Raw genomic sequence first — 12,326 nt, forward strand, 5'->3', positions numbered from 1 at the left:
AAGATAAACATCTATTTATGAAATGTTGTTCAAGCCAAGATGTAAATTGTTCTTACTTGATCTTAGTGCATTGCTTACTGGCAGAAGTTCACACATCTGATAAGCAGCAGGAGAGTTAATACAATTTACATTTTTACAAGGACCACATCAGCGGTTCCAGAAGCTATCTTTGTAGCAAAACAACAATCACTTCAAAATTAGATAAAGATACTTTTGCCTGTGGACATATTTCTTGCTGGATGGAAAAAGAGTGTAATGAGTAGTATCTGTGTGGGTAATTCTTGGATGGCTTAAACACATACTATAAAAGCATAGCTTTTTTTTTTTTTTTTTTTTCTTATCACACCCAGGCAGCTCCCTGGAAGAACAACTTTACATATGAATGACTACATTCCACCACTAGTTTGTATCATTCAATACCACACACACAAGTTATATAAATGGATTTCTACTGAGTTTTTTGCCCTGAAGCAAAAATCTTTCCACAGTCATTTAAATAGTCTTATCAGTGGCCTACAAGCAAGGTAAAAAACCCAGCTCTTGCACATGCATGCTAATGGAGGTCCACAGTGCTTTAGGACTTAGTGCTATCAAACATTATAATTTCACATCACTACCAAACAGCTGTGATGTATTTGATCTTGACAAACAGGTCATCATCTATACATTATAGGTGGATTTTTTAAGTTCCATAAGCAATTAAACTACAACTCATTGAACAGAATGTTACATATAAATAAAAGTAATTAATGTTTGAGGGAGAAAAAAATCACAAAGTTGAACAACCTATTTGTTTTTCATGAACTGCCAACTTTAGCTACGGTCTTATAAAGCCCACTGGTAAAATCTACTAAATGTGACATATAATTATCATTAATTTTAAAATTATTTTCAGGATTTGAAAAAAACAGAGGAACTTCAGGTCATGAAATACTGATTGAAGTCAACAAAATAAAACTCTACTCAAAAAAAAAAAGCTGACTCAGACTGTAATTTTATGCATATTACAAATGAATAATTCATTCTAGTTCTCTGAAATTATTTAAAAAAAACCAAACTGTAATCACCATGACAGTGTTTAGGCCATTTATATAAAGTACATATCTATTCCAAATGTGAAAACTGTTATTTCTACTATTTAATACTAGTGAAAGATACTCAGTGTTTTAAAATTTAAGAACCTGCAGTCTATTGAAAGAGAAGACTTAAGAGAATTTGGCTACCAAAAAAAAAAGTATTTTGCTTTTTCTCTAGTGCATCCATTTGTTTTACAATCACTCCATGTGGCTGTCATAGATGATTTTACTTAGTTGCTTACCCTGCTAAAGGTAGACATTTTAGACAACAGGCTTGAGCCACGGAAACTTAATCAAGGCAAAAGGGCTCACAGCGACCACCTGGATGAATACAGACAGGGCCATCAGTCCACTCGCTCAAAATATCCACAGGCCCTAACAGACTAGTGGGCTACTTGGCATCGCCACCAAATAGGGAAAATTCCATCTGTGGCCATACTTCCCCATCATCCCCCTTTAAAAACAGCCTGCACCCACTGCCTGGTGGCAGATGGTCTCTCCTTTGCTGTCCTCGCGGTGTATTCAATCAACTTCTATCTCCTTTGTTCTGCCTGGGGTGAATCCTTTCACAGCCCTGCACCACGAGCCGCCACCAGCTTCCACCCTATTGTCACCCCACATTTGGGGTCTGATCGGAGAGACACCACACTAAACACTGCCACTTAAAAAGTAAAATGAAGCTAACCAACTCAAAACCCCTACACCTTAATCCTTTTTGAACTATTTTAGCATCGGTACCCCATGTCTATGGTGTCTACTGTTCCAGGCTCCCCAGGGCCCGGCTCACAGTTAAGTATTTTGTGAATGCATAAATGAACGACACTGCTAACTTCCAGATCCCCTTTCATGCCAACTCAAGGGCTAGCTATTTCTCCTCTGACATCCAGTTCGACACCACGTCTGACCAATTTCTCAGACGCACACTTTTCAGTGCCTGACTCTAAACCCAGAGCACCTCTCCACAGCTCACCACAGGATCACTATGGCAGCTGAATTTACCCACACAGTAGCAGGGATCACTTTCCTCAGGCCACTTATTATCTCTAAAACCCTTTACAGATTAGTCACAAATCATAAGCCATCCCACATTGGTGCTGCCCTTAACTAAAGAGATTTTTTTTCACAGACTAACAATACTCTCCACTCCAGCCTACTTAACACCTTACTTGGCTTTTCATCTTCTTGAACAAATAATGCCCCATTTTTTGCTTAAAAATGCTACCCAAGGGGCGTCTGGGTAGTTCATCGGTGAAGAGTCTGAGTCACTGGGCGCCTGGGTGGCTCAGAGGGTTAAGCGTCTGCCTTCAGCTCAGGTCATGATCCCAGGGTCCTGGGATCGAGCCCCACATCGGGCTCCCTGCTCAGCGGGGAGCCTGCTTCTCCCTCTCCCGCTCCCCCTGCTTGTGCTTTCTCTGTCAAATAAATAGATAAAATCTTTGAAAAAAGAAAAGAGTCTGAGTCATGGTCTCAGCTTAGATCTTAATCTCAGGGTCATGAGTTCAAGCCCCGTGATGGGCTCCCAGTGTGGAGCCTACTTAAAAAAAAAAAAAAAAGTGCTGCCCAAAGCAGTCTCACCTAGGCTTAGCCATTTATATCATCATTTAACAAATATCCCTTTAAAATAAACTCATAGTATGGAACACAGATCATTAACTAGGGAATTCATTATACATGTACACACACACACAAAGACTGAAGGACCAATTCTAAGAGAATTTTATTCTATAGCATAAATAGCCAGATAACACCAAGCTTCTTTAGAGCAGGAACTGCGTTTTCTGCCTTGGTAGTTCTAGTCCTGCCCCAATGTCTCGCATACAGCAGGTGGTACGTAAATGTTTTTCAGTGAGTAAATAAACAATGAGTGTGGATTCTTAGACATGAGCAAAATGTTTTCATGTAAGCATGGAAGTAATCAAGTCAGAACTGAAAAAAAAGTCTACAAAGTATGACTATGTATGAAAGTAAACTATTATGTGGAGATAATGCCACACAAAATTGCTAATATCCCATATATCTTGGATCTGGCCACCATCTTAAAGTTTCACCCACTGAGAGTTTTTTTTTCCCAGAGGAGTAAGCCACTAATTTGATGAATCTGGTTTACAACCTTTATACTGCAACACATTCATCCAGTAATCCTTTATTAATTACATAATATGGTTAAGTACTACAAATACAGCCATGAAAGACTGTCTTCAGGTACGACAGCCTAGTAAGGGAAACAGGTAAACCAGTAACCAGGGCACAGATATCTAGAAGGCACCAGGGCAGTAAAAAGGGAAGGGCCCTCATCTTTGAGGCGGCAATTAATGCAGAGAGGTTAGTAAAAACTTCCTATGTTGTTTTTTTTTTTAAAGATTTTATTTATTTATTTGACAGAGAGCGAGAGAGGAAACACAAGCAGGGGGAGTGGGAGAGGGAGAAGCAGGCTCTCCGCTGAGCAGAGAGCCTGATGCAGGGCTCGATCCCAGGACCCTGGGATCATGACCTGAGCCGAAGGCAGATGCTTAACGACTGAGCCACCCAGGCGCCCCTAAAAACTTCCTATGTTAAACTGATTTTTGAAATAGAACTAGAACGAACTATAGAGAGAATTTCAGATTGAAGAAAGTAAAAGGTCAGAAGCCTGAAAGAGCAGGATCAGTTTGGAGTCGTTCTGGCATGGGTGGAGCATGAGCTGTGGGGGAAGGGCAATGGTCGAGAGAACAGGCAGCGGCCAGAGCACATACAGCCTTTTTCCACGCCAAGCAGAGCTGACAGAGTTGGTGGTGGTAAGGGAGAGCGCAGGGAGCCACAAATAAATGGATGCCTCTTTCTCATTTATTAAACACAATGTTAACTATATTCAACCCTTTTCTACCTGTTTCCATGCTGGGAATTACTTGTTTTTGAAGAAGCAGGCAACTCTTGGAAATCACTGAATGAGTCATCAAGGGAGCCTGACTTAGAAGCATCTTGAAAATCCTGGAAGTCATCTTCTTCTGGTTTTACCACCTAGGTGTATAGAGGACATTTAAAGAGAGAGAGAGAATTGATAAAAGAGTAAGTAACAAATTTACAACTGTCAAACTCAAAAACTACCTTTTAAATCTCCCAGTTTAGGTACCTAAATTAGGTAGGCATGACTATCTAATTTTAGAAGAACACACTTTAGGTATAACACCAACTCAAGTATCTAAGGCAAGAATCTGTCTTGTATTTTTTTATTTTGGGGGGTGGTGGGAGGGTCACAGGGAGAGGGAGAGAGAGAATCTTAAGCAGACTTCACCCCCAGTGTGGAACCTGATGCGTGGCTCAAACTCACGACCTGAAATCATGACCTGAGCCAAAATCAAGAGTCAGAAGCTGAACCGACTAAGCCACCCAGGTGCCCCTGTCTTGTATTTTTATTTTATTTTATTTATTTACTATTTATTTTTGAAGATTCCACTTATTTGTTTGAGAGAGAATGAGAGAGCACAAGAGGGGGAGGGTCAGAGAGAGAAGCAGACTCCCCGCCAAGCAGGAAGCCCGATGTGAGACTCGATCCCAGGACTCCAGGATCATGACCTGAGCCGAAGGCAGTCACTTAACCGACTGAGCCACCTAGGTGCCCCCGTCTTGTATTTTTAGATACTCTCTTGTACAAATGGTAAAAGACTGGTTTAAAGAACTAATCTACACAGTTTTAAAGCAGCTAAATCATATTTATTACTGAGAACCTGCCATCTTTAAAAAACATTTTATACACGATATAAATTACAAAAGTGATACAAGCTTGTTATAATCCATTAGTGTATGTATAAAGTCAACAATGAACACTGACTCCTAATCACATGCTCTGGAAGTAAGTACTGTGAACAGTTGTTTTATAGAAAAATGAGCTTATATTATGTTGTTCTGCACTTTAAAAAAAAGATGTAATTATAAATATAATGTGGACATCGCTTCCATGTTGTACATGTAGTAGTTCCTTCATTTTAATGATCAAATAGTTTACCACTATATAGATGAAGCAAAACTTATTTACCTTCCTTCTTCTGAGGGACATTTAGCTATTTCTAACTTTTTACTCTAATAAACAATGCTATAACAAATATCCTTGCATATTTTTGTTAATCTGAGTTACTATTTCTATGGGATAGATTCCTAATAGTGTGACTGCTAGGTCAGAATATACAGACATTTAGAATTTGGGCAGCTATTGCCAAACCTGCCTTCTAAGAAGGCTGTACCAGCAAACCATTTTCCCTACATTTTCCCTGACACTATTGTTTTCTAAACTTTTTGCTAGTCTGAGAAGTGAAAAATAAATGGAAGCATTTGAATTTCAGGTTTAGTAGCCTTTCCAAAAGACACAGTCTAGGAATTCAACCTCATTAAGCTTGATGTTTAAAATATATATACTATAAAGAACTATATAAACTGTTAGCCAAAATTCAAATCTCTTAAGACTTAAGAAATTTCTTCATTTTTTTTAAATAATGAGAAATGAAATTTTGTATTGTTTTACTACTGTTTAATTTTCACCTCCAGTGTCCATCATAATACAACAATCTTCTCCGCATCCTTGGGAAAAAAGCTGCTAGATTCACTTTCAGGGATTATTTGGAATATGCACAGCTGCTCCACTTACCTGATTTGCAGGGTAAGTTGGCATGAAGCCACTGGAAGCCTGGGCTGCAGCTCCCCCAACTGGTCCAACAAGGTTAATGCCCATGACTGGCTGTCCGAGGTTGAGGGGTATGGAGCCTGCAGGGCCTGAAGACATCCCAGTTGGCTGACTCACCGCAGTAGGCAAAGTCATAGGAAAGCCACTTAAAGTTGGAATAGGAGCAGCTGGAAATTGGTTTAAAGCATCAGGACTCATGGCAGGAACACCCCTCTATACAGAATAGAAGGAAAATGGAAACATTTTAGGGGATTGAAAACCACATATAATCTAAATCCAGCAAAGGGAGACCTAAATGTAAAATCTGTAGTCCTGATAGCTTTCTACACTGAGTCCCAAAACTCATGAATTTGATACAAGAAAATAATTTACAAGGTCCATGTAAACCTAATATCAGGCAAAGAAATGGTTAACACAGCTCAATGGTGACACTGTACTCTCTGACAAGTTCGGTTAATTCATTATAATCAAATCATTTAAAATGATTTTGTATTATAAGAAAAATTGCTACCAGACCAAGAATACTTAAATCTAAGGAATTTTAAACAAGGACTTCAAAAACAAGAAGAGTAATTTCATCTATTATTGAATAACTTTCAAGTTCAGAAAGGATACAGTTAGGTCAGAGAATGTTAATATACTAAACAGTCTTTAAACAAGAGAATATTTTACTAGTATGTGCATCATATAAAACTGTACATTTCTGAAGTACTGTATCCTAAAAATAATCTAAATTTTAATGTACAAGGAGTTCTACAAGGTTGTAGTCAATAGGATTTATATTGAAAAGTTATTTGATCAAACTTAAGAAACAATGTCTACCTGTGTTACTGCTATCATGGCGAGAACAGTATAAAGTTCTTCCTTAGTAAGTTTGCCAGGTGTAGTTCGATTAGCTAAGGCCCATATCTGTCCAAGAGTTTCCCTGGGAAGTCCAGATGACATCAGGATGGGATAAAGTTTAGCAGTATCTATTCCAGTTGGAGTCACTGTGATTTCTAAAATTTTCTTATAAGCATCTATCAAAGGAAAGACCAGATTACAAATATAAACATATTAAAAGTGGTTGCTCTTTTTTGTTGTCATTGTTGCTTACACAAGAATAATCTTAAGTCAAACTGCTTTAACAGAACTGAAGCCATGTCAGCGTTTGAATTGCTGTAAAGGTTATTCAGGTGGAAATTTCCAACACACAGTCAGAGTCTACAGCTTAGAAGACAGGTTGGAACTTAGTCCTGAAGATAAAGATTTGGGGCTAAGGGTCAGAGAAAGTCTTAAAATTCAGAAGATAGTAACAATACTAAGATGGAGGTGGTATAAACAGATGCTTTGCACTTTAAAAGAGAAGTTATAATGATGGTGGGAATAGTTTGAAAATAGCAGTAGGGAGGCGAGAACTGTACCAATACTACCTGTCTCCTCCCCCAGTGAATTAGAGGTTATGAGCAAAAATAGTACTGGGTAAGGTGCTATGGGAATAGAGCCTTCAGAGAAAGCAATTTTCAGTCAAGTTGATAAAGCAGAATACATGTTTCAAAAAAAAGGAAGGAACTGCTGAGGAGTTTTTCCACAATCAAATGGGGTTTCCGAAGGACAAAATGGGAAAGGCTCTTAGAGATGAGGTTGCCATACAAAACAGAGGATGCTAATATCACATGGGACATACTTTTATACTAAACGATTATTTACTATTTATCTGAAATTCAAAATTGAATAGATGTTATATAAGCTTATTTGCTAAATCTGGCAACCCTAGTTAGACGAGTTTTGGAGGATGACAGTGGGTAGGGCTAAGGCAGACAGAAAAAAAAAATGTTTAAAGCAAAAAATTTACATCCAGAATTTGAATATGGATTATAGGTTAGTAGGCTGGCTATAAAAACACATATTTTGGCTAGGAAATTATGTGTGCATGTATGTTTGGAAGGAGGGAGAAATACAAGCTGGCAGAAAATGGAAGGAACTCCAAAATATATCAGATCTGGGTTTTTTTTTTTTTTTAAGATTTTTTTTTTTAATTGATTTGACAGAGAGAGACACAGCGAGACAGGGAACACATGCAGGGGAAGTGGGAGAGGGGGAAGCAGGCTTCCCTCTGAGCAGGGAGCCCAACGCAGAGCTCAATCCCAGGACCCTGGGATCATGACCTGAGCCGAAGGCAGACACTTAACGACTGGAGCCACCCAGGCGCCCCAAGATCTGGGTTTTGTTTGTTTGTCTGGCTTGAAGACAGAGAGTAAGAAGATGCAAACTGTCTAACAGGCACTTGGAAGAAAACCTATTATTTTTATGTACAACTAAAGTCCCATAGGATTTGGGGAAATTAGCCTTTCAATTGGTGAGTATATGATTATTATATCAAGTAGACATTACTGGTTTTACCCCAAAAAGAAGTTCAGCTACAATTTTCCAGGGATTGGCAAAATACAGCAAACTGAACATGTTACAATATATTAAGATTAACACATGCTGCTATAATAGTCATTACTGGGGGCACATCAGCCATGGCTCAACAGAGTATTTCCTCGTATCAAATGAACACTATCACAAAATATGCACCTTAGGGATTTTTTTGGCTCAGCAGTAATAATATACATAAAGTAAAAAGTAAACACCACCTTCCAATGTTGAAAAAGATGCTACTTGGTCTTTTACTTCACATATTATATGTCATAAAACAAATATATTTTAAAATATAAAAATTAATCACCACGAGTTCAGAAAATTACATTAAATGTATTAGTACTATTTTTTTTTTTTTTAAAGATTTTATATATTTATTTGAGAGACAGCGAGAGAGCACAAGCAGGGGGAGCCAGCAGAGGAGAGGGAGAAGCGGGCTCCCCACTGAGCAGGGAGCCTGATGTGGGGCGCAATCCCAGGACCCCAGGATCATGACCTGAGCCGAAGGCAGACGCTTAACCAACTGAGCCACCCAGGCACTCGTATTAGTACTATTCTTGAGAGGTTATTAATAATCTATGAAATAACAGTATCTTTTAAAGCATGATAAATCTAAGCAAAGCTTTTAGAAATAAAAGTCTATGATGGTCAATAAAACATTAAAGCAAAACATTTCTCCCACATTTATATAGCTATTTCACACATAAGGCTGTCTTTAGAAATATCAGATCTTTAAAATTTTCTGTACTCTTTCAGAAAAAAATAAACAAGAAAAAAGTTAAAATTCCTTCTGTGTATTTTGTAACCACAACAGTAGATATTCACAACTCTGTTTTCAACACTTAAAGTGAAATATCCAGATGGGAATCCTGGACAAAGCAACTTTTTTACCTGGAACCAAACTCTCATTGTAAATCCAAGGAGGCATTCTGGGCTGAACAGGATCCTGTGAGGGAAATACTCCCACACCTAGGAGATAAGAAACATTATTTAACGTACATAACGGTCCATGCAGATGATGGGGAAATTGCACTGAGTCACCCTTTTTTATAAGAAGAGCGCTGGCTGAAGATACTAAAAAAAAGTCACCAATACGATTAAAAGATTTGGTTTCTAAACAACTCTGTACATTAACTATGTCCTAAAGAGAAAGCGAAAGAAACTAAAATGTACCAAATCAATATTCTGAATCACATGAGGCTTGCATCATTTCACATATTACAAATTAAAGGAGAAAACATGACAGCCAGTGGTTTAAAAATTACACACGTAAAAAAAAAATGTAATTGGCTCAAGCTTGCCTTGCAGCTTATAATAATACTTTGCAAAGTCTGATTTTTTTTTAACCTGAATATAACACTGCTGCCTTAATGTATAGGATTTTTAATTTTTATTTTGTTCAGAAAAAATCCTCCAAAAGTTTGTCTCCTATGCCATGCAAATTCTAATTTATCTCTGCAAGCTGAGTTTATAAAAACTTGGATCTTTTACGCAGCAGTGTGTATGATTTATTTCACAGAAACAAAACTATTTCTCATTGGTGACTTTTCCAGTTAAATTTTAACTTTCAACCCTTATAGAAGAACAGAAAGTGTAAGAGGGGAGAAAGAGTTTTTATAAAATAAAAGGAAAAGAAATTTAAAATCAGGAATGATTCTGATTTAAAAAACTGGTTATTATGAAATTTTTAAAAGGAATAACTGTGCTGAAAGAATTCAGAGCAAAATCGTAGGGGTTAATTGGAGAAAGGAATGCATTAACAATATTTTAAGCAAAACACTGATTAGCAAAATGAAGCAGCATTCACTTGAAGATTAATGCTTAAGGTGTTAGCATTTGAGCGACATTTGGTTAAATAAACTTTTTGCTGAGTATTTCATGAGCTCACCACTCTCTTCAATGGACAGGTTTTGGTCTGAAGTCTTTTCTGCCTCTGCAGTGGTGGTACCACTTACACGTCCATCTACAGCACCCCCGTTTTTGGTCGTTAAACTGGGATGGTTCTTACTGGAACCTGGGCCTAGGGCTTTGTGCCCAACTTCAGAAGTATTTAATTTAATTTGTTCCTGCCCAGACGTACTTATATCACAAGATACTAGGAGCTTCTCCTCCAAGGAAGGGCCTAAACAAACAGCATGAAGGGTTATTTGTATAAAATTGCAAATTTCGGATTTTTTTTCAATTATCCATTTCCATCCCCAGATTCTCAAGGGTAGGCCCTGCCACACATAACGTAAATTTTGAAATAATCCAGTCACTACACACTTGTATAGGACCTGAAAGACTTTAGAGGTTTTAGAGAACTTAAACATCATTACCTACTTTGGTTCTCAAGAATTCTATGAGCCAGCAGGTAGAATGGTATAGTGGAAGGAGTGCTACCTTAGGACTCTGACGACCTCCACAAGATAGAGACACTTCTACTCACTGCCCTTGGCCAGTAAAGTTATCTCTGGGTTTGTTTCTACATCTGCCAACTGGGGAAGTTTGGACTAAGTATATGTTTGCTAGGATATATGTCTCAAGAATGAAGGTGTAACTGTCCCCCCTCCCATCTTTTCACAAGTGCTAAACTAAGGTACAGTTTAAAGATTTGTCCAAGGACACACTGACAATAAATGGAGAACCCGGGCTTCTGCCCCGCAAGTGCTCTACCACTGAACCAGAGAGAGAGCACTTTCTAAAGCAGCTTTTCTTGATTCATTACTCTGAACAAAATATTGGTGATTTTCTCAAACAAGAGTACTCTGTAGAAATCAGTTTGTTTTTAAAGTTCGAAGGTGGTTTAAATAGCTCCTAATTTAGGAGCAAAAGTTTTAAATCATTTTTCTGGAATGTGAGGCCCCCAGAATTAAAAAATCTAGATTCTTATTTGGGTGAATTTCAACAGTACTCATATATTCAGGTACATGTTTCTTTACCAACAACAGTGTATTATTCTACTTATATAAAAGAAATAAATTATCCAAGATTATCTTAAGAATGCTTTCATTAATATTCTAGGAGTTACCTGCTTTCTGTACATTGTATGAGGCTGCAGCAGTAGAGAAAGAAGGAATTTGCCCAGGGACACCATGTAAGGCAAAAGACACTGGAATCTGACCTGGAGGGAGAGGCTGTGCTCCAGCCTTCTGTGTATGCAACTGGCCAAGTGGGGTGGTGGAATGGAAAGACTGAAAAGGCTGGGAAGTGGAAGAAGGACCACATGTGGGCACTTCAACAGGCCCCTGCATAAAGTCACTGAATTCTTCTTCATCAAGAAAGGCAGATGATGGGGAGACAGTTTTAGTAGAATGAGATGATGTGGAATAATCTGCAAAATGGAAAATGGCAATGAAACACTCAGAAATGAAAATCAGCAAGGAAAAAAGAAATTAAGATGTAGTGCAATTCCAAAAGAGTATACTGAAACATGAATAGCAGAGGTGAACAAGAACTAACATGCAATGAGAGTCCAATGGAATTATGAAATGAATGAAAAACATTTTGATGTCTATTTACACACAGTTTTTCTCTTTTCAAAAAGCAGTTTTATGGTTATTTTACATTTTGTTCAAAAACAAGAAAATTTAAACTCAAAATTTCCTTCCTTCTTTTATTAGGTTCATACCAGTTTTTTTCCCTGAGACCACTAATAATTTACACCAAAGTGGTGATTACTTTTGACACCCACGTCATGTTTGGATTATATCCTCTCAAACCAGTATGTACCACATATTAGAAAACCTACCTCCATGCTGCTGAATACATTTTGGACAGATACGTACTCTGATGATTAAATTTCATTATGCCAGTTAGAAACAATGCATGATACATACTTGTCATTTTCAATATATCATGCCTAATCCATACACTTTACATACATAGTTCACATCAGTAAAGCTACCACTTGAGGAATGAAAATTACAAAAGAACATTAAACCAAATACCAAGGTGGTACTGCAAAAAGCATCAAAATTGGGACACCATAAAGTGCTAAGTCAAACAACTCAACAATTTAAGAAAGTAAACCCTGACTGAGGACTATGTTTAAAAGATCTTTGGCTCTAGAAATGGGCAGAAGACATGAACAGACATTTTTCCAAAGAAGACATCCAAATGGCCAACAGACACATGAAAAAGTGCTCAATATCGCTCAGCATCAGGGAAATCCAAATCAAAACCTCAATCAGATACCACCTCACACCAATCAG

The 12,326-nt window shown here is 37.8% G+C and overlaps 1 protein-coding gene across 12 annotated transcripts in view; it reads right to left on the reverse strand.

The window, feature by feature from the left end:
• SYNRG (synergin gamma) overlaps positions 1-12,326 on the reverse strand; it is a 72,291-nt gene that overhangs the window by 30,978 nt on the left and 28,987 nt on the right. For 6 of the 12 annotated variants that reach the window (XM_031027445.2, XM_031027448.2, XM_031027447.2 and 3 more), the window contains 6 exons: positions 11,144-11,446; positions 10,022-10,255; positions 9,025-9,102; positions 6,553-6,749; positions 5,695-5,943; positions 3,940-4,073 (listed from right to left, as the gene is read on the reverse strand). In XM_031027445.2, the coding sequence (XP_030883305.1) occupies positions 3,940-4,073; positions 5,695-5,943; positions 6,553-6,749; positions 9,025-9,102; positions 10,022-10,255; positions 11,144-11,446 (1,195 nt within the window). The remainder of the gene's footprint in view (positions 1-3,939; positions 4,074-5,694; positions 5,944-6,552; positions 6,750-9,024; positions 9,103-10,021; positions 10,256-11,143; positions 11,447-12,326) is intronic. The other 6 variants (XM_031027450.2, XM_006732695.3, XM_006732694.3 and 3 more) reach the window with 3 other exon arrangements.

This window comes from Leptonychotes weddellii, chromosome 15, assembly GCF_054177405.1.
Source record: "Leptonychotes weddellii isolate Sample4059 chromosome 15, ASM5417740v2, whole genome shotgun sequence".
Classification (NCBI taxonomy): Eukaryota; Metazoa; Chordata; class Mammalia; order Carnivora; family Phocidae; genus Leptonychotes; species Leptonychotes weddellii.